The 27857-nt window shown below is 38.0% G+C and overlaps 2 protein-coding genes across 5 annotated transcripts; one reads left to right on the forward strand and one right to left on the reverse strand.

Moving 5' to 3' along the window:
* Positions 1 to 3617: 3617 nt before the first annotated feature.
* On the reverse strand, positions 3618 to 12013 carry LOC103700981 (RNA polymerase II-associated protein 3-like). 4 transcript variants are annotated; one of them, XM_026802189.2, is made up of 12 exons: positions 11795 to 12010; positions 11414 to 11512; positions 9432 to 9507; positions 9286 to 9359; positions 9061 to 9185; positions 8326 to 8447; positions 8137 to 8219; positions 6902 to 7060; positions 5332 to 5517; positions 5142 to 5236; positions 4944 to 5041; positions 3618 to 3994 (listed from the first exon to the last, which is right to left on the reverse strand). In XM_026802189.2, exons 1-12 carry the CDS (start codon positions 11834 to 11836, stop codon positions 3891 to 3893), a joined length of 1263 nt encoding a protein of 420 aa, XP_026657990.2. In that variant the 5' UTR covers positions 11837 to 12010; the 3' UTR covers positions 3618 to 3890. The 4 variants fall into 4 exon arrangements, 3 of the variants coding, with proteins under 3 accessions (XP_026657990.2, XP_008781116.2, XP_038980457.1); XM_008782894.4 differs by having other exon boundaries at positions 9286 to 9507; XR_603106.4 differs by having other exon boundaries at positions 3652 to 3994; positions 4944 to 5009; positions 9286 to 9507; positions 11795 to 12013.
* Positions 12014 to 21885: 9872 nt separating this feature from the next.
* LOC103701134 (cysteine-rich receptor-like protein kinase 2) lies at positions 21886 to 26898 on the forward strand. The gene is made up of 7 exons (XM_008783109.4): positions 21886 to 23009; positions 23695 to 23799; positions 23896 to 24035; positions 24163 to 24373; positions 24477 to 24711; positions 25719 to 25872; positions 25971 to 26898. The coding sequence occupies exons 1-7, from the start codon at positions 22238 to 22240 to the stop codon at positions 26301 to 26303; spliced, it is 1950 nt and encodes a 649-aa protein (XP_008781331.3). The 5' UTR covers positions 21886 to 22237; the 3' UTR covers positions 26304 to 26898.
* Positions 26899 to 27857: the final 959 nt, after the last annotated feature.

The following is a 27857-nucleotide window of genomic DNA, read 5'->3' on the forward strand; positions in this document are numbered from 1 at the left end:
GATGCCTGGTCTTTAGCTAATTATTTTTTGAACTATATGTGCATATATATATTACTAAGTTTTGTTATAGAATAAATGATAAATTAATGCAAAATGCCTCAGCTCTCATAGCATATTTATTTTCCAGTACTTGTAACTTGTAAGCCACAGCACTCTTCTAAGCGTTGTTGAGCGAGATTTAGATGGATTCTCTCAAAGCTTTCCAAATCTTATTTAATATCAATTTTTCCCGCCCAAATAACAAATCCAATAAATCATGTTCTAGCAAAACATGTTTTTGCAAAATTATTATCATGAAAAATAGTTCTCATAAAACCTAGAACGAAACAATATCTACAAGTTTCAGTCAATAGGTGCCTAGCATAGGCGCCGATGTACTCCTTTTAGCTAAGGTGTTTTTTTGAACCCAAGATGTTAAATTAAGATAAAGTACCATATTTTTTGCTCTTCACCTCCTCTCTAAAAAAAAATAAAAAAAATTGAAAAGAAAACACACATTTCAATTGGTTACGGCAGAGATGAGAAAGAGAGAGCGCAATCGTAGAAATAATAAAATTTTCAAAAAATCTAAAAAAAATCAGATAAACACTCCTTGATGTTTCCGAAAGATCAAACATCTCTGAAACAATTAGAAGCGGAAGGAAAAGAGTCGAGAAAGGCCAAATTCGGTGGTTATGAAATCTGACTTGAAAAAAGACGAATATCGCAATCCTAAAAATTACCCATACAAAAATTAGGTGGAACCACTAATTATTTGACTTAAAATCATTTATGTCCAAATAAATGAATCCAATTGATTTGACCCCACCACTTTGTAATAGATGCGCACAAGCAACCCACACCAACCTCCCTATTTTTGGAGTGCCCGCCAGCATCAATAATGTTATCTCGTCAACCTAGGAACTTAATTAGATGGATGTCTTCACTCGAAGGAATGTATATTAAAACTCACTTGTTTGCCATTGATTGCTCTCAAGTTGCCTTTGGAGAATCTAGTTAATAGTATGGGATTATTTTATAGTAACACAAATGCTCTTTTGACTTGTTTTGTTTGCTTCACTGGATCTCATTTTTGTTCAAATCTCGAGAGCATCCGTGGCCATACATCTAAAAATTTGACCATGGCAGTGCTTCGCAAAAGGATACACATGAAAAGATGCAACTCAAATGCGTAGGACCACTCCTTTGAATTAGTCGCACCATGCTATCCATTACATCCGCGCCACGTGTCTACGAAACACTATGATGAAACTGTACGTTGGTGAGTGGCGACGTACCGAACCACAGCTTTCTCAGACCGAGACCTTTCTCGGGGGCAGTTAGCTGTATGGTTGCGAGCATCAAACAGCTAAATCTACAAATCAACTAGCCCAGGCTGCGAACTCCGAGATGCTCGAGCCATCGAAAGTTCCAGCGGTAGCGGCAACAGCTGGAGTTGCTACAGTGTGGCAGTGGACTGTTTCACTGGTAGAATCCGAGGCAAATCGCACACCCACCAAGGTCTGGAGGAAGGTCCAACGAGAGAAACTATAAGTTGAACAAGGATCGAAACCACTTTATTTTTTTCATCTTTATTTTTGTATGTATAATAATAATATGATAAGTTTATTCTAGATTTAGATTCACGGTGAATTTGATTCATTTAAATTTTTTTTATACAATATAGTTTGCCTTATTAAGTATAGCCATGTCCGTAGATAAACAAGCATAGATGGATGTTTATTTATGGGTTTAGACTTTTTCGAGTTATATGCCAAACTTGCCATGGCAGTGTGACGAGCCTTATATCTCTATTATAAGGATTATAACAAACATAAAATGATAAAAAGATAATATTCTTGATTCATGCCATTTTCTCAAACCTCGTGACAGTATTTGTAACAAAGGGCTTGAAAAAAAAATTCTACAAATATAGAGATGCATGATGGTCCATGAATGCGTTTGTTGTTGATTATATATTGAGTTTACAAGTTCTAGAATATCAAATCCAAGCCTATTTAGGATATCTGTTCGAATTTAAATCAATTTTCACTATTATATATATATTTTGTAATTTTATGGGCCTAGACTCTAGAGTAATTGGGTGCTTTAGAGATTGCTTGTACTGGGGCTAGAATTTGTTAGATAATTTTGAACTCTATAGTTTTTCTTTTTAGTAGTGAAAATTTGCACCGTTTGTGCTCATAGATATAAGTCAATTGTATAAACTTTTTTTTTTTCTTCTTATTCCAATATTTCTGTTGCCTACCGCAATAGTGCCGACCCCATGAAGCACATTGGAGCATCGAACTACAAATCATCATGCATGGATTATGCAATTATGGTGATCGTTACGGCCAGTGGACTAGATCTCCCTAGTTCATCAACTTTACCGGATCTACGCATGACATGGACCTTATAGGATCCATGCATTTACAAACTATCATGCAACGCATGAGAGGTTATCATCTGTGGAGTAGACTTCTACGGTTTAAGCGGCAAGGGAAAAAGGACCTTGACTCAAACTGGAGATAGTTAAAAAGGACCTTGATGGTTTATAAAGATTTATCATCAACCTAGCATTTGTTATTTGTCAGCAATAAAGATTAGGAGATTTGGAGAAGGATAACACATTAGATACATTTGCAAGACACGACTCAAAACTAAGGACGAGTGAGGAATAAAATACAAAACGACAGCCTCTAAAATACGGGAACATTCACGACGGTACGAAGAAAGCAGCAGATCTGCAAATGCTGCGACAAAATCCAGCATACTCTCTGCAACAGTCCCCCTGAATATATTGTAATTTAGTATTATCCCTACAATATCCACATGCGCTTTTTTTTTTTTTTTTAATCCAACAAATCAGCTCCATGAAAGCAAACATAACAAAAAGAGCAGTATGAGAGAATATGGGCTCAGACAGCTTACAGATTACCGTGGTGAAAACAAATACTGTAGCAAAAAATGCCACAAAACCAACCCTTTTGTTACAAGATGGTGAACGTTAACCAATAGAATTAAGCATCAGAAAATCCAGATTCCGACAGAAGCTGGATTTGTTTTGTATAGTGAAGATATCCAATTTAAAAATACTCTGCTTATGACAGCCAGTACAAAGTATCGAGGGTAGAAAACACAAATTTATAACGTTACAAGAGATGACAGTAACCAGCGAATGGAGCCTCCAAATTATTCTTGCTGTAACATCCACTTCAGGCAACAGACAAGCAGCAGTAGGTTATAAGACGTGCAAGGGCCAAAGCTTAGCAAGATATTTAGGCAACAAGTAAATGAAAAAAGATTTGGCAAGCGCCGTGACTGGATAATGCACAATAAGAGCATGGCATGTCATTTGGAAGCATGCAAGAGAATTGTCACCTAAGAAGATTCTGCCTGATAACCATCTGCATAATATTGATTTAACCTTAAGCAACCAGATAAATCAGACTGCAATTTTCTCACCCCGCGTTTCGTCCACACAGTTATCTATTACCTTGCACATCCGAGGTTATACACAAGGAAAATTTCTTTTTTTTTATTTAGTGGGTGAAATAAAATATCTTTTTATGGGGTTTGTGTGCAAGGATCAGACAAGCCGGGAATGTAGATATAATATTGGATGTAATGTAGGGTTGCATGCATAAAGTCTTTCATTATATCAGCACATGATAGGAATACTATACAACATGGTTAAGAATGATAGATTAAACAAAGGAGCATTGTTGATTCAAGAGAAAGACTTCGCATGCAAATTGAAGAATACAACATTGACCCTCTCAATAAAACAATATAGCATTAACAAGTATCCGCATGCCATTTCTTCATTTCGAATTGGATTCTATTGGCACAAACTCATAGAATCACTTCTCTTCGGGCCAAACATTTGATCCAAGTATGTCATCCTGTCATTTTCCATTGCAGTATCTCGAACGAAGTCGACTGAGTGTTTCGATGTAATTCGCTGCAATGTCCTTGCTAGAGAATACTTCCTCCCATATCTGCTGGAGTTCTGTCAGAAGCAACAGGCAACTGTTAGCCTCAATGTCTTTCATGTGGAACTCACCAACATTAAGATATGCTCAGTTTTCATTTGTGGTTATGCTTCAGGCAGAGAAAGATGCTTCTATCACATCATCAAAAAGCAATAGAAACTACATAAGACAAACTTAACTTTTTCACTTTGAATATCACAGAATGCAGTGGTCACACCATGACTCTCATAAATTACAACAATGTGCTAAATACATCTGTCTAGATTTTATGTCTATTAGCTCTTTTAAGAGTTACAGTGCAATCACCAGGCATAAAGATTGTAATTGTGGGTTAGCTTCACCAGATGCAAGTTCTGGTAGTTATAAACTTGCCAAAATCTAACAGTGATAAGCTCCACCATCTCGGTGGATGGCTATTGGGTTTTATTTCTAAGTAGGACTCTCAAAAATGCTTGTTTCAAAACAAACTATGGTTCTCCTAAACTAAAGCCACACCTTTTTGTCAGCATTATATTAACACTCGGAGAACAGTCTGCTTATCTATTTCATGAATCAAGAATCAATGGCTTTTTTTGTGAATAATCAAAAGTTCTAAAGCATTGAAGACTCAATCCCAAAAAATGAATAAGGTCTGAAGCATGAATTGAACCATCTCTAGGATGATTTGCATAGTCTGAAGTATCATGACCGGACATCAACAGTATAGCGGACAGAGGAAACAACAGCATACTACATAAAAGGTAATGACTATTAAGTTTAACCATTTCCATGGACGCACAAATTGCCTTGAGATAAGCATGCAATCAAATATTACTCGAGTTTCAGGCTATCTTGGCATGTTAGTTTCTTGGCAGTAGAAGAATTAAAACATTATCAAGAGAGGCAACATAAAGCTAGGATCATTAAGTTTAACACATGTCATGATACCTAACATTGGAAAGGAAGAGGCTGGTGGGGGATAATTACCAGAACGATCCGCAGATGAAAGGCACATGACCATCATGTCAAATCGAGGAACTTTGGCCAAATTATCTAAAATGTTAACAGCCAATTCAGTGTCTTCCCTAGAATCATATACACAAATTTAATAATTAATGAATAGACAAGTATTAGATGTTTACAACACCGCAGAAGGAAAAAAACATTAAGAAAGAATATACTTACTTGAAAAATGTGGTGGTGCACTTGATGATATCAATCAGAATTGGAACAGATAGTGCATTTTTAAATATCTGTGGTAGAGCCGGTGGTGGGATTGACTAATCATTGAAATCAATAATAGGAAATAGCATAAACAAACATCAGTATCTTAAATGAGGTCCCTAAATGGAATGCAAATAGGAAAAAGATAAACCTTCAGCAACTGAGTTTGCAGAGCACAATCATCAGAAAGTGCCCTCCACGAAACCTCAAACTCATAAGCAGTCTTTGGTGCTGCAATACTTTTACCAGCAGTGGCCATCACTCGAGAAGCAGCGCGAGATGCAAGATCCTGCATTGATGCTTTCAGCACATGTTTGCGGCCAACATCTTGATCTTTCTGTTTGAGTTGTATAATGTTACCAGAACATAAGACAAGTTCAGAACTATTTTAAAGAGAAATTTATAAAAATCATGCAAATCACAGTGCAACCAATGACGAGGAGATAAAGAAGTAGGGGGTGAGGAGGAATGGGATAGATAGAGTAAAGCAAGTGGAGAGGCTACAGAGGAAGGTGTAAGAACATATTAGACAAAGGAGAAAGGAGTACATCAGGCTAGCAGCAGGTGTATGCACAGAGATAGGAGGTAGCAGAGAATGGAGTACCAGGGGAGATCACTAATATTCATGCCATGCACTTGGGGAACTTGAGGCATAGAAGCTGGGTAGCATTGGTTCGAATGCTCAAGCCTTGATTTGGAATGTGTTGGATGATGTAGAGTCTCCTTGGGTTCTTGCTTAGGGTCAATTAGTCATTATAGAATCTTAAAATCAGCAGTACTATAATGCTGGTTCAATTTTGTTAATATTTTCTTAAGTTTTTAGAGTCAGAGGTATTTTTGTAATTTTCCATATTTTCTGGACATAGGTTGCCATATGGTTCATAGGTCATATGTTAGGTCTATTTATGTTTTGGAATTTTATTTATGGTCTTTAATTAGGTTTTATTAGTCAAAATTACAGATTTGTTATTTGGAGTCCAAGTCCTAATAGGAGTATTAGAACTTTGTAAATAGGGATGTAATCTCTCATTATCAGAAGGCAGTTAAAATTTCAGATTTATTTTAAGCAATTATGCTTTATTTTGAAGTTGTGTGATGCAATTTTAACCCTAGGTGTGATGCCTACAAGATTCTAGGTGTGATGCCTAAAAAATCTCTCTTTTCTTCTTCTTTTCCTTTAATTACAGCATCCTAAAATCTCAAATTCAGATTTGATTCCATCCCCACAAAACCCTAGCAACCAAAAGCAACAAAACCAGTAGCCACTCATCCATCAATTAGCCTTCGATTTGACAAAACAAACAAATTTTCATTCCTGTTTTTCTACCAGCTCATATAAGCCCCCAAAACTTCATCTCTTTGCCTGTATTTTGCACCTAAATCGCTCCATATCCATGTCCCAACATAAACCTTAGCTTATTACACGATTTTCCTACCCTGTTAGTCCAAAATAACCCATTAAGCATCCCTGAATTTTCCCTAATAAAGGCTGTCCTACATCAGTAAGATATACCCGTAGCAGGACACCTTACTTGAATGTAAACTTGATCTATGAGGGTGAGAAGGCACCACTAATACATATACTTTAACCACGTAACTCCCATTTGATACATTGGCAATACTACATGCAGTTCATGAATTGCATTTCTCCATTTACAGATGATAAAGCCATCAGCATCAAACAATCATTAAAAGAAAAATCCAGATTATGTTCTTTGTACCTTACTTTGCGCTCCATGCGCAGTCGCTGCTGCATTTTGAGAATTTCTCGAGACTAAATGATCACCACGAGCATTTTTTGTTCCCATCTCTGAATTACTCACTCCTTCAATTCCTTGAAAAGATTTTTTTAGGGGTCCAGAAATTTTCTTAGCAATTTCCTGTTTCAGTAAACTTAAATTGGTCATGCCAAGAAAAAAACTTTGCAAATTCCTAGAAGATAAATAAACAAGGCATATGGATACAATTGGGAGAAACCTCTTTAGTTATGTAAATATGCATGTATCCATGTGAATGTGTGTGTTTGTGTGCTTGCATGCAAATGTGATGCTAAGAGTGCAGGACGTGTGCAAGCAAGTGTGCAATGGAAGCCCAATTATAAACAAATGACAAGGTCTTCTTATCTCTAGATTGACTACAAATTGTACTTTGCTAAAGAGATCAACCGATCTTACAAGCTTGTTACAACTCAATTTGATTTAAATCTAAATATCTAGCACCTAAATATTTAAGAACTCGGGCAAGACCACCCCGTATTTTTCATATATGCATTAGATGCTGCTAAAAAAGGAACACATGCCACATGACGGAAAGACTTATCATGGTTAAATAATTCAGGGAGATACAAGTGCATAAAACATTTCATGGATATAGTTCCATATACCAAATAAGAAAATTAGGTTCACCGAACCGATAATGGAGGGGGGACCAGCCGGCAATTGGTTCGGCACAGTACAAATCCATACCTCGCCATTTCAGGATGTACCAACACAGTGAGAGCCGATGAGGGAGGGGGGAGGTAGAAGGAGAGAGAGGAAAAGAAAGAGAGGGAGGGAGGGCTCAAAGTCAGTTAACCATTTGCCGATTTCAATTCGAAATCGGCAAAAAAAGAATAGGGACTCCCTATTTCGAAACAAAACAATGGCAACTCATCAATGAGGGCTTTCGAGCCCTCTCTCTACCTCTCTCTCCATATCCCTCTCCCTCTCTCTCCCTCCCTTCCTCCCTCTCCCTCTCCCTTCTTCTCTCTCTCTTTTCCTCTCCCTCCTTCTCCCTTCTCCCTCCATAGGAGCATGAAGTGCGGCAGAGCTTCCGTTACGAACTGATGGAAAGAACCGGGCAAGTAATTGACCGGTCTGGTTCGGTATGCCCCAGATTGGCTAGTTCGGCATGATTCAACAGGTCTTGAAGAAAAATATCAAAATTGTAGAGTTACAATTAAACAAAAAACACTCACCTTCTCATACAATGCCTTTGTCTCAGTATACTGCTTCTTGAGCTCTTGATTATTAGGCTCTAGTCTCATAGCAAACTCAGAATCTGTGATCAAAATTTGGATGTCATTTGCCACCAGGCAAGATGATGGAATTTTATTTGCATAAATTGGGCTTCACATATTGAGAGATTAAGTGTGAATCCATGATACCTTCCATGGATGCTTTAAGTTTTCCAAGTTCCTTCCTGGCTGTAGCTCGACGTGAGTATGCTTTAACATAGCGATCATCTAAATTTAAGGCCTCAGTGCAGTCGTTCTCAGCCTCTTCAAATCTAATTGACACATTTAAAGGATTCAAAGGCAGTCAGAAACCAAACCACAAGGACATAATGTATGCAGGAAATTAGATCTATATTCTCATTGGCAGGAGGAACTTAAATAAAACCCAGCTGAATGTATCTTCCCCGAGGAATTATACAATCATATATACATGATGATAAGTCACAATCCTGTTCCTTGGATTATTTAGTCCTGATCATTACCCAAGGAATTGTAACTCATGCCTATTCACAGTAAGATGGCCATTATCCACTGTAAGAAAACAAATTATTATCAGCCTAACTTCTCAAAGAACACGAGAAGCAAATGCTAGCTCATCATGCCACAAAAAATTCCAGAAACCCTGAGATAAGCTGTATGTTCTGGTCAACACAGATAACTAAAAAGCCAATATGATAATTGCCTCAAGAAAAAGTTCCGAAATGAAATGCTTTATCAATGAGTAGTTACTAGGAAACAGAGGAAATTTTTTTGTATGGAAAGGAAAATATTTTTTCTCAATATACAAGAACTCCCCCCTATAGAGACAAGGATCAAGTACATCATGATTCCAGAGCCAAAAGGTAATATGCCAGTTCTAAACATCAGGCTCAAACAAAAACTTGCCTTTTCAGTTTGAGATATGCCATAGCTCTATTTGCATAAGCAACTGATGTGGGGGATAAAGCAATGCTTCTTGAGTAACACTCAATTGCTTCAGGGAACTTTTTTTGCTTAAAATACTCATTGCCCTGCAAGCAGGAATAGAAGCAATCAGTTTTGATTCAGATAATGTAGCTATATCATAGAATGGAGAATATAACAAGAGATAATCAGAGTTTTTATGCCTACAAGCTCTTTTTCTGAAGCCGCATCAGGCAATTTTTCCTCGCTGTAGAAGCTGCTACGCATACGGCTCATTGCATCTGAATATTTCAAATAGTTGTATCGTTCATCAATTTTTCTAGAAGAACCTTCTGAAACAACATTAGTTTTACTTTTAACTTCAACTGCAGGAACCTTTTTCAAAGGTCCCTTATCTTCATTGACCTTTCCAGCATTCCTCAAGGATCCCTTCAAAAAGAAGCATTGCATTATTTCAAACATAAACTTAAACCAGATACCACACATTATATTATTCAGATAGTATAATGACAGTCTCCCATTTAAAATTTTGGAAGATGTAATGCTCAAAGAAATTGAATCTATTTTGTATAAACAGTACTATATTCAAATTAGTTCAGCTTTTTTATCAGAACAAAGTCAAAGTTTTTCTTTTTCCTAATTCAAACAACATGCACAGACAACGTACAAGCAGCACAGCTCAACAAGATTGTATTCTTGAGAACACAAAAAAGATTGAAAGCCCTCAAGTATCAACTACTCAATTATACTTACAAATGTAAGAATGCAATATCAGATAAAAATAATATTATATAAAATATATTCATTTCAGCATAAAAGAACAAAACAAGAATAACATAGTAAAACAAGTGGACATGCCATCATTTGCAGTTACATTCCAGAGTTCTCTGCAAAAAGGAAACTTCAAGCCAGTATGTGTAAAGCTGAGTCTGAGGACTCATACATAACTTATCATGCTATCAAATTATGACCTCTTGAGTCGATAGTACTATACTAGGTCAATATGTCAATGCATTAAAACACGAACATTTTTAATATTCAACACTACTTTTACCACTATAAATTACTTATGATGTGAAAAAAGATATGTCTATGGTGAAGCTGCTGATTTTGGTTCATCGGTTAGAAGAGATGAGGATAAGATCCAAATAATGGATGTAAATAAAACGATAGTATTCAATGAAAATAAAGTTTAGGATGATTGGTAATCAATGCCAACTAATGGCAATATAGATCCATAAGCTTAATAAGCACCACATACCTTGCTGCTTTTGAAAGTAATTAATTTTACAAAGAAACTAAACATGTCATAGGCATTTTTCAGGAACCACACATGTTCAGTGTTTTACATTGGTCTTAGTAGTTCGAGGATATATTGATGTTGACAAGTTTCTATCATTGCAATAGGGGCAAATGAGGAGACAAATAAAGAAAAACTAGATAGAGTTGTTTGTGTAGCAAAAACGTTTAGAGAATGCTACCTTGGGTCACCTCCTTCTGGGGGGAAACCAACCAAAAAATGGTGGTCAATTACACCATGCAGTGTTCAGAGGAACTTAACCATCAGCAAGAGAAATAAAAGCTACTCTTGCTTCTAAGATACATAGGCATGAAAGAATCCCAGCAGCAATGCAGACTTCTTATCTCTTATCTAGACCTTAGCTGGTATTAGATGCATGTGCTCACCACTGCTATGATTCATGTCTCCATAAAATATATGTAAAGTATCTTTTGATCTAACAAAAGGAAAAAGTATTTACAGTCAATCTCTTCTTTATGAAGGAAGGTAGCTAAGATTTGGAGTGTTAATAAAACAAACCCAGAAAATGGTTTCTTGTGGATCAATTAACCAGGCATTGCCCAAGCTATGGTTTGGCCTTAAATTTGATGCCCAACCAGGCAAACCATAGTGCAGCACAATCAAATCCTATGCATGGCATAATTTGGTTGTTCTGTCGGGACACTAATTTTCTTACAAGATGCTATGAAAATGTGCATTCTTATCTCCCAGTTATAGGTATCAATCTCAAAAAATCAAGGTCGTCCTGAAAACGATTTCAATAAAAGAAACTTATTTTTTATTTGACATATTTAAGCCGATGCATCACCATTTCTTGATGTATAGTTAAAATAAATAAATAAATAAATAATCACATATATAGTGTAGCTTCAATTTTAGTAAGAACGTCGTAACAATCGTGATAACTCTCCTCGGTTTGGTAGTTTCAATTAAACATGATGCAGCAGAAGAAACAGTTGCTAGCTGCACATTGTAATTGAAATCAAAGCATAAGAAGAATCAAAGGAAAAATAAAAGACATCGTAATCAACTTACCGGTTTGTTGCTTTCATGGGATTGACCCTTCATTTTCCCACCTTTATCCTTAAGCAAGTAATCCCACCCTTCTAGGTCATTCAGGAATCCTTGAAACTCCTGCTCATTATTAAAAAAAAAATCAAAAAAGAAATCTTTTTGGAAACCGTTCTTTAATTCCATAATCCACTACATGATATTTCAATGTTTGCTGTGCTCGCTAAACCTCAATCACAATCTCAATGCAATCTTTCTTTCTTTTTTAACCAAAAAACCATGATATTTGTCATCAAAAATGCAAGAGTTATCCAAACTAACAGGAAACCATGCGCGAAACCCGGAGTAGAAGAAGAACGCAATCGTCCATATGAAGAAGATATAGGGTAGGGGAGTAGGGTTTACCAGAGAGCGATCCCGGTCGGGCTTTCCAGAAACCCCCGCCATGGATTCCACCCAGAAAGCATATGAAGAGGGAAGACGAGAAGAAGGTAAAACGAGTTCCAGTCGAGCGCTCTCTCGATTCTTCCACGAAGAGGGGCCTTTTTTGGTGGCGCCGGGTGACGCCGAGCCGGGATTTCTTCACACGGTGGCACCGCCTCACAGGACAGTGAGTCTTGGGCCGCAGAGTAGGGCAATAGAAGCCGAGCCATAAAAAATGGAGGCCCACTGTAACAATTCCAAAACAATGGGCCCATTTAATTATGGAGTATTTAATTTACACGGATGGCCTGTGATTTAGTTCCAGTTTGAACTGCCAAGGACTCTGGAAAGTTTTTTTTTTTTTTTAGGACGGACAAGTTACACTGATCTAGTATGAATAAATTCAGCAAAATTAGAAAATAAAATATCACGGAGGGAAACCGAAGCGGATGCAAAATTGGCCTACAATATTCCCAACCTTCCAACCGCTTTGTATTAAATATTATGCTTCCCTCTTCTCTTCTCCGTCTGAGACTCGAAAAGCAGCTTTTTATTACTTGACGACATTCACTCCTTTATACTCTTAAGAAGCGGTCCCTAACTGAAAATTTACTAGAGTGCTCCGCCATGTAGAAGACCATCCAATCCGCAGTCCTATTTGCCTGCCAGTAGATATGTCTGGCACACAAGGCGACAATTCCTCACCATTGTTGATCTGCCATCCTAGACTATCTCTGAATCCATCCAATTGCCGTAGATGAAGATTCATTAAAATAGTATATGAAGTTGGTGCAGTGCAGAATGATTAATTAAAATAAAAAAACACCAAGTTAGCATCAGTTTAGAAAATGGAGCTTTTTTGCATAGAGAATTAGTGCCTTCATAGCATTTTTCTCTCTATTTACTTATACCTCTTTTGTTTATTATGAAAAAAAAAAATCGTTGGAACTTAATTTATGGTTCTAGATTTGAACTCCCCAAACCTTATCCATGGTTCATTCCTGCTTTCCCAAGTTATATTCTGTTAAGCCTGTTGGAGGCATGCGTCCATAGATGGCCCTAGTGTTTGCCATGCATCAAAGGTGTATTTTGTTTGCTAATTATCAAGAAAAAGGTGTATTTTGTTGGAGGATTATTGCTACTTCAAATGATAAGGAGTATGTTAAGACTAATGACTTGCCTTAGCTTCATGGCTCTGTTATATGGGGCTGCCACATTCTGCAATCCTTTGCAGGCTTGTTTCAAACCCTTGTTCCTTGGCAATCCCCTCAACTGGGGTTTATTAAAATAAATTTTAATGGATCGCTTCACTCTCACACTGCAGGGGAAAGGGAAGGCTTTGCATGCTGCTGCTATTCCTTTATTCACGAACTCTGTTCCGAGTGCAAAATTAATAGCTGCGTGGCATGGATTCGGTGTACTGACTGATAGAATAAGGGGGTAGTAATGGGGGAGAATTGACTGGAGATGGACTGACTGGAGTGGCCGATTGTGTGGAATGAGAGAAGGTAAGAGTAGGAGACAAAGATGGAGGAACTAAGCAGGGAATGGGTAGCAGTGGAGGCTGAGTTGAGGTGTTAGATTTGGCTAAGGAAAAAGGAAAACAGCTCTCATCAAAGCGTACATGTCTAGAGATGATAATGTTGCCAGTTGCTGGGTTGTAACACCGGTACGCTTTATGTTGAGAGGAGTAGCCCACAAAGACGCAAGGAGCTGACCGAGGGGAGAGTTTGCTGGAAGCTTGAGGGCGGAGCCAGGGAAAACAGCGGCAACCAAAAATTTTAAGGGAGTTGTAGTCTGGGGAACGATGGTAAAGAGCTTCAAAAGGTGATATATGTCCAAGAGATGGTGTAGGTAGCCTGTTTATAAGGAAGGTTGCAGTGAGTAAGGCATCTACCCAAAATTTATTAGGTAGAGATGAGTGAAGGAGAAGACATCGAAGAGTTTCAAGAAGATGTCTATGTTTTCTTTCAGCTAACCCGTTCTGCTCAGGAGTATAAGGAGCTTAAAATTGATGAATGATCCCAAGTGAAGAGAAAAAGGATCTGAATTTGCTGTTTGCAAACTCACCTCCTCCATCAGACCTAAACAGTTTAATTGAATGAGGGAGTTGTTTTTCTACGAGAGTCTTGAATGTAAGAAAGGTATTATATACATATGATTTAAAAGCAATAGGATAAACCTAGGAGAAGCGTGTGAAATCATCCACAAACAGAACATAAAAACGAAAACCATTATCATTGCTGAGAGGTCCCCAGACGTCAGCATGAACAAGTTCCAGTGGATGGTTTGTGGATACAGAGTGGGAACTGAAAGGAAGACGGTGACTCTTGGCTCTGCAGCATGATTCGCGGAGACTGAAAGAGGCGGAAGGCTTGGAAATTGTAAGATGTCTTGACAAATAAGTGAGCAATGCGTCAGCTGGGTGTCCCAAGCGATGATGCCATAGAGTGCGAGAGGTAGTAGTTAATACTGAGTAGGCTTGAGGGGAAGAACACGGCTGAACGAAAGGGATTTTGTATAGTCCCTCAGAGCATCGTCCTTGAAAGAGAATCTGATAGGTTGTCTTGTCCTTGATAACACAACCATGGAAGTCAAATGTAAGAATACAGTTGTTATCAGAGGCTAACTTATGAACAGAGAGCAGGTTATGAGAGATGTGGGAGTATGTAGCAATGTGGAAAGATGAAATGTGTGAGAGGGAGAGTGAAGAGTACCAGAACCTGTATGACTGATAGAGGTGGAGGAGCCATCGCCCAGAGTGACAGATTCTGAACCGGAGTATGGAGTCGAGTGATGAACCAGGGAGGAGTCCGGTGTCATATGTATGGAGGCGCCACTGTCCATGATCCATTCACCAGGGGACGATCTGGAGGATGATTGAGCTAAATTGGCATGAGGACGAGAATTTGGCTGTGGAAGACTCTGATAGCTGGTATCCAGTCGAAACTAGCATCGAACTGCAGAATGTCCCCTCTTATGGCAGATCTGACATTCAACAGGAGTTCTGTATTCTTTAGCCTGTCCAGAATTGACCCATCCTTCTTGTCGAGCTCGACCGCGTCCCCGATTTGCATAAGAGAACCGTCCACTACCTCGTCCTCTGATAGCCATTAAGGCGAAGGAGGAATCAACTGCAGAGGTTTGTTTCTCCTTTGTGTTCATGATGGTTTCTTCACTGCACAGGAGAGCATATAGCTCATCCAGTGAAATGGACGAGGACCGGACTCGAATTGCAGTAGCAAATGAGTCGTAAGAGGGAGGTAAACCATTGAGGATGTGAAGAATGATATCTTCTACCTCAGGATTGGATCCAGCCGCTGCCAGTGCATCAACTTTAGAGCGAACTTCATTCAAGAATTGTTGCATTGACAAGTTGTTTTTCCTGATGTTGTGAAGTTCGTTTTTCAATTGAATTATATGAGTTCTGGTAGCTGAATTCAACCTATTGTCTAGAGTGGACCATATTTGATGACAGTGATCAAGGTTGATCACAAAAGGTAGTAATGGCGAGGAAATGGTAGAATTTAGCGCACTAGACAGGAATTGGTCTGTAAATGACCAAACATCATATTCCGCCGAGTTGGAAGGAGACAGAATTGATGTTTCAAGCAAAAACCTAAGAAATCCACTTGCCTTGAAGATTCGAATGATCTGGGAACGCCATGTGAGGTAGTTGTCAGCTGCTAGCTGGGTTGGAACCAATGATTGAATCCTGGTAATGAGAAACTTAAGATTTGGGGAGATGGCTGGGTCGGAAAAGCTTTGGGCTGCTTCGTCGGATCTATTTATGGATCCTGGAGACGCCATTTCGTCGTCAAGAAGGGTGGGAAGAACTACTTCAAGCTCAATTGATTCTGAGGTCATGAACTCTCTGCAAGGAAGAAGGGAAGGAACTTGACCGTCACAGGTTCAGGAACCTGCTCTGATACCATGATAGAATAAGGGAACTGAGAAATTCACAGCTGAAACATTAGTGAACAGTAACTAGCACGGCATGGTGCTAGTTATTGATACTCCTCTAGAACAGTAGCAGAAAGAGAAGAAGAGGAGGAAAAGAATTTTATTTCGTTTCAGTAGTACAGAATGGAATACAAGGGAGATGCTTATATAGACTGAAAGATGAATCTTCTGGAAGGAAGATCTGTTACAGTTTGTTAAGGAAAACTGATTCAGTTGTTAAATTCCCATGTGAGGAAGATGCTAGAAGGTGTGATGCTTGCTGTGCAGCAGAGGTTGATTTGGATAAGTGCATATGTGAGGCTGGTGACAAACCGGAGGGTTGTAACACTGACAACTTAATTTCAAGCTGAGAGGATTATATTGGAATAGGACTCTGTGACAGTGGTGTCCTGGATTAATGGCCTAGAATCTTCTCACCCACTCTTGAGGAGCATCAAATTTGCACTTGGAATCTCTGAAAATAATAGTAACAAATTGGTACATTGTAAATTTGCACAATGGTATATCTGGACCATGCACCGAATGTAGTAAGGGACCATAGATTCCTTTCAATTATGATGGGATTCTGTCAATCTAACCAAAAGATCATAGAAACTTTGTTTCAGGACCGCAAATATGGATCAGCCCTTTTTTTCTCAAAATTTTAAACTTGCCCTTATTGTTTCGTGTTTACTGGCCTCTACGACAGCAAATGTTTCGAGAAGGTTTCGATGAACTCACTCCCTGCATCCCACCCATAAGATTCTACCGATCCGACCAAATCCTGAAAGATTTCGTTCATAAACCTCCTCTACCGTTTCAGCAACGTAAATGTACACTTAAATTTTGGAAAGTTTTCCACTTCCTCCAATTTACATCAACAAAAGAAAGTATTTATACATATACTTGCCTTTCGTTTCATCTGCCAAGGAATGCGACCATGAACTTGCCTTTCATATCCTGATGCAATCTTTCAGATTTGATATCCAAATCTCCAGTCAGATTCACTCCAATTAATGAGGTTTGCCTAGCTCTATAAAATCCTTTCCATCAACAACCACCATCCAAATTACTAAAACACAAACTCGTTCCGGATTCAGGTGCGGAGATGGAAGGGGGGGCTTGGCCATGGACACAGCTGAGGTCCTGGAATGCTGTAGTTCCAATATCAAACACCAAGTTATTGGTGAGGCTCAATTAGAAAGGCTGCTTCCACTTCCCTCGAGGAGAAGTGGCCTCACCAACTTCTCCCTCCTCAAGTCCGCCATGATGGGATGCAAAACCTCTAAAAGCCTGTGATCCAGTGGCCTCAAATGGAGCTTGTCAACCCACAGAGACATACCAGGTAATTGATATCCAGAATCTTTTTTTAATTAATAAATGATCCAGAATTTATGGTTCAGTCAACTTGCTGAAAATTTACGAGTGCCTTTAGTTTTGTCGTTCAGTTATGGCAATGCTTTTTTATTTTTTTTTGGTTTCAAAGGTTGATTGCTCTCTTTGGCTTCAGTCGTGGGTCCGGATCCGAAATTATTAAAGAGAGAAGCAGGATCCATCTCGCCTCCATGACAGCGTTGGATGGCACAAAGGCTTCGATGGTGCAAAGCGTCTCAAAGGCTGGGAGTGACGGTCTTCTAGGGTGTGCAGGTGCAAAGCGTCTCTTTGGTGCAACGCCAATGGAGCATCATTTTTTTTTCTTTTTATACTTTTTCTGTTTTTTAACAGTAAAAGGCACGCTTGTGCAAAATAAAAGTGAAAGATTTATAAAGATGTATTTTTAAAAAAAATATATCTTTAGTGTCTTCTTCCCCATCATGTTACAAAACGATGAATGTTTTTTTAAACATGGTTTGTTGGTTCTAGAACTTAAATGGGATTGAATATGGATATCTATATTTATATTTAGTTTATTTGATGAATATATATATGGATATAGGTATTATTGAAATTTAAAATTTTAAATCTATATTTATCTTAAATATATATGGATAAAAAATGGATACCAAAAATATGGATATAAATACATATATAAGTCCGATAATTAAACTTTATGACTACAGAATTAAGGATATTACTAAGTTGATAATAAATTAAGTTAATAGTACGTTAATATGGTAAAAAATTCATAACTACTATATAAAATTCAATAAAGTTACAAATATAATCAGATATTCAGATACGGATCAGATAATTGTCTATCTATATCTATATCTATTTTGTTTATAGATATAGATATAGATGCGGATATTGATTGGATGTTCGAATTTTTATCTATATCCAGATAGATTCGGATTTAAAAACTAATTCGGATAGATATTATTTGGTCCACTTTCATCTCTAGTTGGTATGCTGATAATATATGATATAGTGTTCAGTGTGTACCTAGGGTTAGAACTTGGAAGTAGGGCCTGTAGAGCTGGGCTATCAGATTATGGGTCAGGCCCAAGAAGGTTTAGGATGTAGAGCATTTTCATGAAAATAAAATTTTCATGTTTTATGAAAAAGAAAAATCCATAAGAGATATAAAAAGCTACTTTCCCACTTCTTAGGAATTAGGGTCTCTTTTTTTTTTCAAAAATATTCTTAAGCTATCAAAATATGTAGATAACGCATTCCTCTTTATTAAAGATATAATAAGTACTTTATACAATTTTTTTAAAAAAATATATGCTCAGCATAGGTTACTCTAAAATATGTTTTTTAATGATTAATCAAATATACTAAAATTATTTTTAAAATATTATATATTTAAAAATTATTTTTTTAAAAAAAATATTTTAGTATTTTTTTGTGTGAACCGAACGAGCCTTCCGTGGCGGAGGAGATCGAGAGTGGGTCCCTTCACCATGCTCGTATTATAAGATTTCCCATGCCGACAAGCATCCCCACTGTCTTCATACCGACGTGCCGTTATATGGTACTGCACTCAAATGATTTGAAAGGACGGATATAGAAAATTCCCAGCGTTCTCACTTGCCTTGGGGCAGATCGTTAAATGCCTGGTCTCGCCGACCCTAAGACTGTGTCGTGCACGCAGACTCTAAAGGACTGGGCGTGACTGGCAATGTGAATAGGCGCGGCGAGCTTGGACGGCAGTGTTCTAAAAAAAAAATAAAATAAATAAAGATATAAAATTTATTATCATAGACTATGATGCCAGGCTAGTGGCGGCCGAGAGTCGATAAATTTTTAATATGTCTATCATCAGTGTCAAGCTCAGAACGATATGGGAGGATATCACCTATGCGAGAATTGTGCTGGATGCGGACTACATTTTTCTCGAAGAAGACTCGGTCACAATGATCGAGTGGGTTCGAGGTCGAAAATGCGCTGCTGGCAGAAAACCGCTCATCCACGACATCCGTAGACTTTTGGAAGAGTGTGGCTCCTATCAAGCCACACATGTCTATAAGTAGACGAACGGTACTGCTGACTAAGTTGCCTTCTATGCAGCTCACCACTCCGAAGGCTTTATCTAGGAGAACCATGTGTCTGTGTTTGATCCCTTTGCGATCTCCTTTTTTTTGATTTTGTTGGCTGCACTCACACCTGTCAGGTGTGGGCCGTCATTGTATCAAAAAAGAAAAAGTGAATAGGCCGAGTAGTTTACGAGTTGCTCATGGTCGCGATTTAATTATGATCGAGCTTAAGTCGAATTTGAATAAAATATTCTATTCAAAAATTCTAGAATCTCGTTGAATATATATTTTTAATAATATAATATTATATTTATAATATATTATTAATTTAATATTTAAAATTATAATATTTTGTATATTTTTAACTAATTTGATTTAACTTCTAACTTTTAACTATATTTTTTTAATTATAACTAAGGCTTGAAGTCTCAGACATGTGCGTGAGTATGGATTAGTTGGTATTTGAGTCGAATCAAGTCGATCTTAGGCATTGTTTTTTTTTTTTTTTGGATAGAGTCATGTTTGAGTTTAGATATTAAGATTTAATCAATTTTGAGTCAAATTTCAAGCTCCGATATTTAGAACCGGGTTGAGCGCGAGCCTCTAACTATTCAATTTCGCTTGGCTTAGTCGCACCATAGTTGTAACTGGCCTTATCCTCATGCATTTATTGGGAATGCTTTAAAATTAAACTTGGTTCTAGGAAATACATGTGAACCTTGCAACTCTGGGCTCCCAAGAGAAGCTACCATTGATTTCGTTGAAATAAAAGCGCACCAATTTATATGTGCCCCTTGTTACTTGGTCCGATAGAAGAGTGTAAGCTAAAGGTTATTTCTACTGGAGAGTGTAGCCAAGTTTTAGGTGTATACTCACACATTAGCTAAGGAACAAGTCCATTGCTTGTTACTGTTCAATTCTCTCGGCTGGCATGCATGTAGCGAGTTGGCAGACATGCATGCAGCGAGGTGGCACGATAATGCGATCAGCCATACGTTAGATGTGAAGGCAAGATAGGTTGATGATGCACATACATGTGATGACATATGAAAAACAGCACCATAATGATAAACTAAAGCACGTCATTAAAAAAAAGGAAAGAACATAAGTCGTAATTATTTTCTTAATTTAGACAAGCATTTCAACCATGTAGAAAATACATTATCGTTGGCTAAATATTATTAAGATAAATACTTATGAACTAGACAAAATTTTCAAGGTTAAGATATATATTAAGGAAAAACTTCATATATTCAGATGTTCGGGACTACATACATCCACAACAGAAATTACTTTACCCACAACTGGAATTTTATGTCCAAATCTTTTTTGGGCCACGTCTAGAAAATTTTGAACAATGAATATCATTAGGACAATATAATGATTTTGAAGTCATCAAACACCTGCTATCTTATGCGATCAATCATGCTGGGATTACATTGGGGTATCATTCCATCCTCATCTTCCTTCTCTTCTTGTGGAAAGTTTGTATGTTGGTTCTCATAGATGTATATATTGATCTAAAAAAATCTTCAGACGTGATGTGGACTACTTTGGCCACTATGACTAGGATTGGATAGGGTGTAGGAGCAAAATTCATTGTCTAATAATTTATGCCTATGTACAATAGATATTTGGATATTAGCTATATTTTAGCAATTATACAATTAAATGGAATTTGGCTTGTTCACTATCCATGCATCTTATTAAAATAAGGATATCTAGAGATAAAACTTTAATATTTTTTGATGAAAAATGACAATCAATCATAGCATTATCTCTTCATCACCTTGTATTATTTTTCATCAGCTAATGGCAGCTATTAGTAGCTATTATTTTATACAAAAAATACTGGAGGGGCTAAAGGTTCGAAATGTGATAGTTAAAGGATGTAGTTTTAGAGACCTCCCATTACTCGACAATATGAATTCAAATAATAGTTGCTTTTCTTTTAGATAGAATCAAATAACAAGATCAATGGTTTATTTGATATCCTGATTCATCTAAGTAAAATAATATTTTCAATCCAAATGACCAAGCTAGCTCAGAGAGATTTTTTATTTTGTTGAATGTTTTTTTAAAACTTGTCTCGTAAATAAGTATTGTTATAAGTTTTTGATTGAACCGGCAAGCAAGCTTCATATTGTCTCTTTGTGCTGGGCCACCCCACTAATGCTATATATTTTTTTTAGTAAATCAGCTATTTATACAGTTTTGGTATAAGCATATCCAGCTGCACCACTAACAAGAACACTAGTGGAAAAGTCTGCTGGTCCATAGAAAATCTTTCAACGAGCAGCAATCCTACATTTAATTACCAAACAGGCCCCCTAACTGTCCTTTCGTGGAACGGTGCTTGAAGTAACGGACAAAAAAAAAAAAACATAACATCAGAACAAAAGATAAGGCTAGAAACGCTGGCGTGCTTCTTTAATTTCTACATGGCGTGGGCTCCACTCTGGATTTGATGTTGGAAAATGCCGGTCTTGGAATCAACTTTTTCGGTGTGGAAAATTTTAAAAAAGAAAATAACTGGCACATGCGATGACGGGTGTTTGGCTACAAAGTCAATGATTCCTAACTACTAGGAATGGTCTTTTTTTTTTAACATTTAAGTTTTAGATAATATTTCTTGTAGGACCTTCTTTCTTTCAAATATTATGTTTCCAAAGTGCACATCCAATTTCTTTGCGAAATAAAAGAAGTTTTTTCATAATTCTTGACAATTCCAGTAGGTGTCATGTTCCAGGGGAGATCTCTCTCTTCCAACGACAAAACTACTAGAAATTACCAACTAATACCCACCCACCCACCCCAACTTCACAGGCAAGCAAGAGTGCATCAAGGGACCTGGAAGAATCTCCTCTTTTAATGGCAGCTGAAAAGTCAAGTACTTCTAGATAACACCAATGGCAAGCCCTCTACCCACCAACTCCCATCATCTCCAACTCCAAGACATTCATTTAACCCCATGAAAAGAAAACTTTAAAGCATACTAGAAAAGATCTCTCCATCCAAACATGGCTGCAGGAACAAACTAAGCTTCCTTCCTCCAACTCCTCAGATGATGGTATTCACCTTGTTTTCATGGATCCAACACCACCACCACCTCCTCCTCCTCCTCCTAATCTCTGGTGCTTTCTTCGCCAAAGCTGATGACTCCCTTCCCATAATTCGCACCATCTGCGGCCGAAACCAGTCGAAAAATCCCGAAGCCTTCGATGTCAACTTTGTGAACACCATGGAGATGGTATTCCAGAATGTTACCAGAGCTGGTTTTGGCACCGCAGTCTCGGGCACCTCCAACATCGTGCATGGCCTTGGCCAGTGCTTCAATTACCTTTCCCCCACTGCTTGTCAGCTCTGCTACGCAGAGAGTAGAGTCAAACTCCCTCACTGTCTCCCTGCCACCACTGCCCGTATCTATCTTGATGGTTGCTTCCTGAGGTATGCAGACTACAACGTATCTAGCGACGCGGTCGACGAGTTCGACGCATTTGTTTGTGGGAATTCATCGGCATCGAATTCCACAGAATTTGAGGACACAGCAATCAGGTTGGTGAGGAGTTTGGCATCAGAAGCATATAGCAGTAAGGAGTACTACAAGGCAGGGAGCTCAGCTGGGTCATCAGGTGTGACGGTCTATGGGATGGCACAGTGTTGGAGGTCTCTGAATGTGAGTGGATGCAGGGATTGTTTGAAGAGTGCAAAAGATAGTGTGGCTCGGTGCTTACCGGCTGCAGATGGGAAGGCCCTGAATGCAGGGTGTTACTTGAGGTACTCGACGGAGCCGTTCTACTTGGCGAAGACAGTGGAAAGTGGTGGCTCTTCTTCTGGTAATTCAATCGAGTCCTGTTATGCTTGCTATATTCTGTTACATGCATTAATTAACTTCTTTTTTTTTTTTTTTTGGTTTGCCTTATTCAGCTTTTCTGGGGAGTTTTCATTATCAGCAGAATGCTTAATGTTTGATTTATTTGTGTTTTATTGTTTCAATGATGATATTGGTCATGTTTTATATCGATTGGATCTAGAGGTAGTTCAGAAAATAAAAAATCGGTTGTCAGATTCATGTTTCATTTATGGAGACCTAGGGTAGCACAGGCAATCACATTGATTTTTGTTCATGGTCAACTTTTCTCCTTTCTTTTGTTAATTTTGGTGGCTTTATTGAGGAGAGAAGATGGCTTAATCAATTCATAAAAACGATGTTCCTCCTGAGTTTTGGATTGTAGTCCATGAGAAGAAGCCTTCTGTTCTAAATTTTCTTCTATTTCCTTATGATTCAGCTGTTCATCATTGATTTTTGCCTTTTGTTTTTGAGAAGATTAGATTAAGTCTAGTCAATTACTCTTTGCAATGTTGAATTCATGGGTCTCTTGTTGCTTTCTTCTGCTACGTTTTAAAGACTGAATGGGAGTCACACTGTGTAGTGCCACCTAACTGAAGTATCTGGATAAGTGTGGACAGTTCTTTTTTCTTTTCATAATAATCACTTTGGGTCTTCATTGATTATGGCAGCCCGGCGTCGACTGATCGTTGCCCTCGGATCAATCATTGCTGCATTAGCAGTCATAGGAATAGCTATCCTCTGGATGAAATTAAGGCCCACTGATTCAAATGATGGTAAAAAAAATCTAATAGACAATCAAATGTCTAAGTTCAATGGAGACAAGTTTGATACATTGAGAGACTAACTTGCTATTTGGATGCCTGCTGCAGATATAGATGGTTCACAAGAAATTATAAGATCAATTTCATCATCCAATCTTAGTTTCAAATATGAAGATTTGAGAAAAGCAACCGACAACTTCAGTCAGATGAATAAGCTCGGCCAAGGGGGGTTTGGCTCAGTTTACAAGGTAACCGAAAGCCATGTATATTATTCAAGTTTGCTTGATTCTACCTTAGTTGCTATATGATACTGTCCATCAGAATTATCCTTAGCATAAGAACAAAAATAGATTGGTTTGTTCTCTCCATCACTAGGGAGTTCTACCAGATGGCACGGAAATTGCTGTTAAAAGGCTGTTCTCCGATGCAAGACAATGGATCGATCAGTTCGTCAATGAAGTTAGTCTTATTAACCGAGTTCAGCACAAAAACCTCGCGAAGCTTCTGGGTTGCAGTGTTGAAGGACCCGAAAGCCTTCTGGTTTATGAGTATTTATGCAATACTAGTTTGGATCACTTCTTATTTGGTACAGTATTTTTAATCTTAATGTAATTATTTACTGCAGAGTACCCTGCTTTAGATATAAACAATGAACATGCATGAGTAGCTCTCCTCTGATTTGCTTGCAGACTCATTCAACAAGAACGCATTGGATTGGGAAAGAAGATTCGATATTATCATTGGAACGGCGGAGGGGCTGGCGTATCTCCATACTTCTTGCGAAGTCAGGATTATACACAGAGATATAAAAGCCAGCAACATATTGTTGGATGAAAGCTTTAAGCCCAAAATATCAGATTTTGGACTGGCGAGGTGTTTTGCAGGGGATCAGAGTCATCTCAGCACTGGCCTAGCTGGAACTTTGTAAGTCGAACTTTTTTCCCCTGTTTACTAATGCTATCAAACTTCTTAACAGACATGGAGTTTTTAGCATTCAAATTCAAATTAAAGGAAGTTATAGGCATGGCCTTTATAAGAGATATTGGATGCTTCAAATCACCATCTCTTGTAAACACTGCTTAAATGAATATGTTACAGATGGTTATTCAAACTGATCAAATAAATCTAAGTTGTAGACTTGTCCTCATACGAAAAAAAACAAAAGAGTGATGTCTAAGAAATTAGAGCTAGGAGGTTTTGAGATATCATGCGATCCTCCAAAACTGAGGATAAAGTAGAAGACGAGGAGTTGTGTGGCTCAGGAAGCTGGACCTTAATGGGGAACCAAGCAGGGAAGTACATGAAAATTAGCATGGCATGTTGCAAAATGTATGAGAAAGGTGACGATATGTATAGAAGTTCGATCTGGAAGAGCTATGGCAGAGGATGTAGCCCTTTATAGGAGTAATTGAAAAATAACTCATAAAGAGAAACTACTAAGAGCTACAACCTATATATGAGAAAGGTAACAAAATCAATCTGGAAGAGCTATGGCACGGGATGTAGCTCTTTATAGCAATGATCGAAAAATAACTCATCAAGTGAAACTATTAAGCTCTACTCCTTTGCCTGTTGAACCTTGTATATAGGGAATTCAGCCTGTACACAGAGACAGTCATTTATTTGAGAAACTACCTAACATCTAAGGAGAAAGGTCAACCAAGAAGAAAAAGTTCTTTTTTTTTCTTTTTTCGATGAAAAACTGAGAAGAAAAGTTTGAGTGACAGCCTAAAAAGGTGTTTAGATCCCTAGTTTTCTTGCCAATCCATATCCCTGATTGACTTGTTGATCTATTTGCTCTCTTTACAAGGATAAAGGTTGCATGTTCTTAAACGCTTCTTTTTCTACCAAAAATTATTCTCCAATCATAGAACACTAATGGATCTCAACAAACATTTTCAAAGTGAGAACTGAATCCTTACCGCTTTCAGTGGCTATATGGCTCCGGAATATATCGTCCATGGGCAGCTGACAGAGAAGGCCGACATTTACAGCTATGGTATACTAGTTCTTGAAATTGTTACAGGCCGAAAGAACCACAGTTCCATAGCAGAATCAGCAGAAGGCCATTCCCTCGTGTCCTTGGTAATTAAATCCCTGTTCCAATATTTATTTGATCAGAAACTTCCATTCCCATGCTCTAACTTGCATTCTTGTGGACAAATTTTTGTGCTTCTTGGTAGATATGGCAAAATTTCAATTCAGAGAGATTAACTGAGCTGCTGGATCCTAATCTTCAAGACCAGTGCTCCGAGGAGCAAGCTATAAAGGTGTTTCATGTGGGTCTTCTATGCACACAAGCTTCTCCTAGTCTCAGGCCACCAATGTGGAAGGTGGTGGAGATGTTGAGAAGTAACTCAAAGGACCTTCCTCTTCCCACACGACCTCCTTTCATTGGCATCAAGGGTGCAAGTTTTAAAAACGAGGGGTCCGAAACTTCCTCTCTCTTAACATCCTCATTGAGGTCCCCCAATTCAGTGAATCAGATGTCAGTGAGTGCTGTGCAAGGGAGATAACATACATCCAGTTATCTTTGAAGAAGAAAGTCACAGCAGTTTTGCTTATAATTTGGATAGAAAATAAATCATCATGCAGTTTCACTGAAGCAATGCGATTCAAAATTTGGCCAAGTTAGAGATTCTTTCATATGTTTACGGGTTTTGTTATAAATAAGCCATACGGGTTGTTATATTGCATACAACACATATCTTGTCAATATACAAAAAAATTGGATTACACGTTACACCCCACCTGTTCTCAAAAACTACAGATGGCCTACATTTCTGCTCAAATTCTTGTGACAACTTCCAATATTCCAAGAAGACTTATGGTTGGTACTGCTTCTGCTAACACCAGATGAGTTTAGGCTAATTAGCAGGTACTGAAAGGTAATCAGATTCATGGTTGGTACTGCTTCTGCTAATGCCAGATGAGTTTAGGGTAATTAGCAGGAACTGAAACGAAGAAGGAACAATAGCAACAGAATTTCCACCCAACTGCAGCATAGCACTGGCATGAAAGCAGTGGCTATACTGATCGGGCTCTCATGATTAACCTATGCTGAAATTGTACTAGTGCCGACATCTGTGCTGAAAATTTTCGATTCTTCTGAAAAGTCCATTGGCAATCAGTTGTAACACTATCATGCTCCCTCTGAATTTGAGTCTACTATCTAGAATCATGATTCACCTCAACGAACCGCTCAGAGATGTGCTAACGTATGAATGTAGTCAAACAATCAAATCGTTGTTTTAAAGTAGGTCTTACAACTTGTTTAAATTCAACAATCACTAAATAATTAGACTCTGTGCTAGGCTCTGTCAGCATAGTTATGTGATTACTGGTCTCATATTTTCCTTGTAGATCTTCAGATAGGTGCTCCACCACTTTGATAATCGCCTAAGACAGCTAAACTGATGTTGGCTATCATTGAATTCCAACAGTAACAATGACACTTTATATCAAGATCTCATCATAAACAACCTAGGTCAATATGGTCGGTTCCAGCTCCTGTCCTTAAATAACTTAGAAATTAAGGCAGAATAATTGACTGAAAATAATGGACTGGAGCCCATGGAATCAGAGGATCAGATGTCAAAATCCGTACAGAGCAAATCACTGCATGTATCTTTGAAAACCACTTAATTCCTTTGCAGATTTTAGCAGTGGAGCTGCTAGAAGCATGTCCATAAACAAGTTATGAACCTTCTACAGTAAGATACCAACAGGTTGGTTAGGGTTGAGTTAAAGCCCGACCTAAACTTGATCATAACTCGACCCAAACCCAATCTAAACTGATCTAATCAGTAAAATATATAAACTATGGTTATATTTCATATAAAATGCTTTAGCTATATCTTCAACCTTGTTAAGTTGTATAATTGCTAAATTCACCCCAACAGGATCAACCAACAGAGTACCGACTTAACAAAAATGCCCAAAATTCTTCCCCCATCTCCCGTTACCCATACAACTTGACCTAACCTGATTAATCCAACACAACCCAAGCCAACCCAACATAACCCAAACCTAGTTTACGAAGAAGAGTTTGGGTTGGCTCAGATTGGAGA

This window comes from Phoenix dactylifera, chromosome 3, assembly GCF_009389715.1.
Source record: "Phoenix dactylifera cultivar Barhee BC4 chromosome 3, palm_55x_up_171113_PBpolish2nd_filt_p, whole genome shotgun sequence".
Lineage (NCBI taxonomy): Eukaryota > Viridiplantae > Streptophyta > Magnoliopsida > Arecales > Arecaceae > Phoenix > Phoenix dactylifera.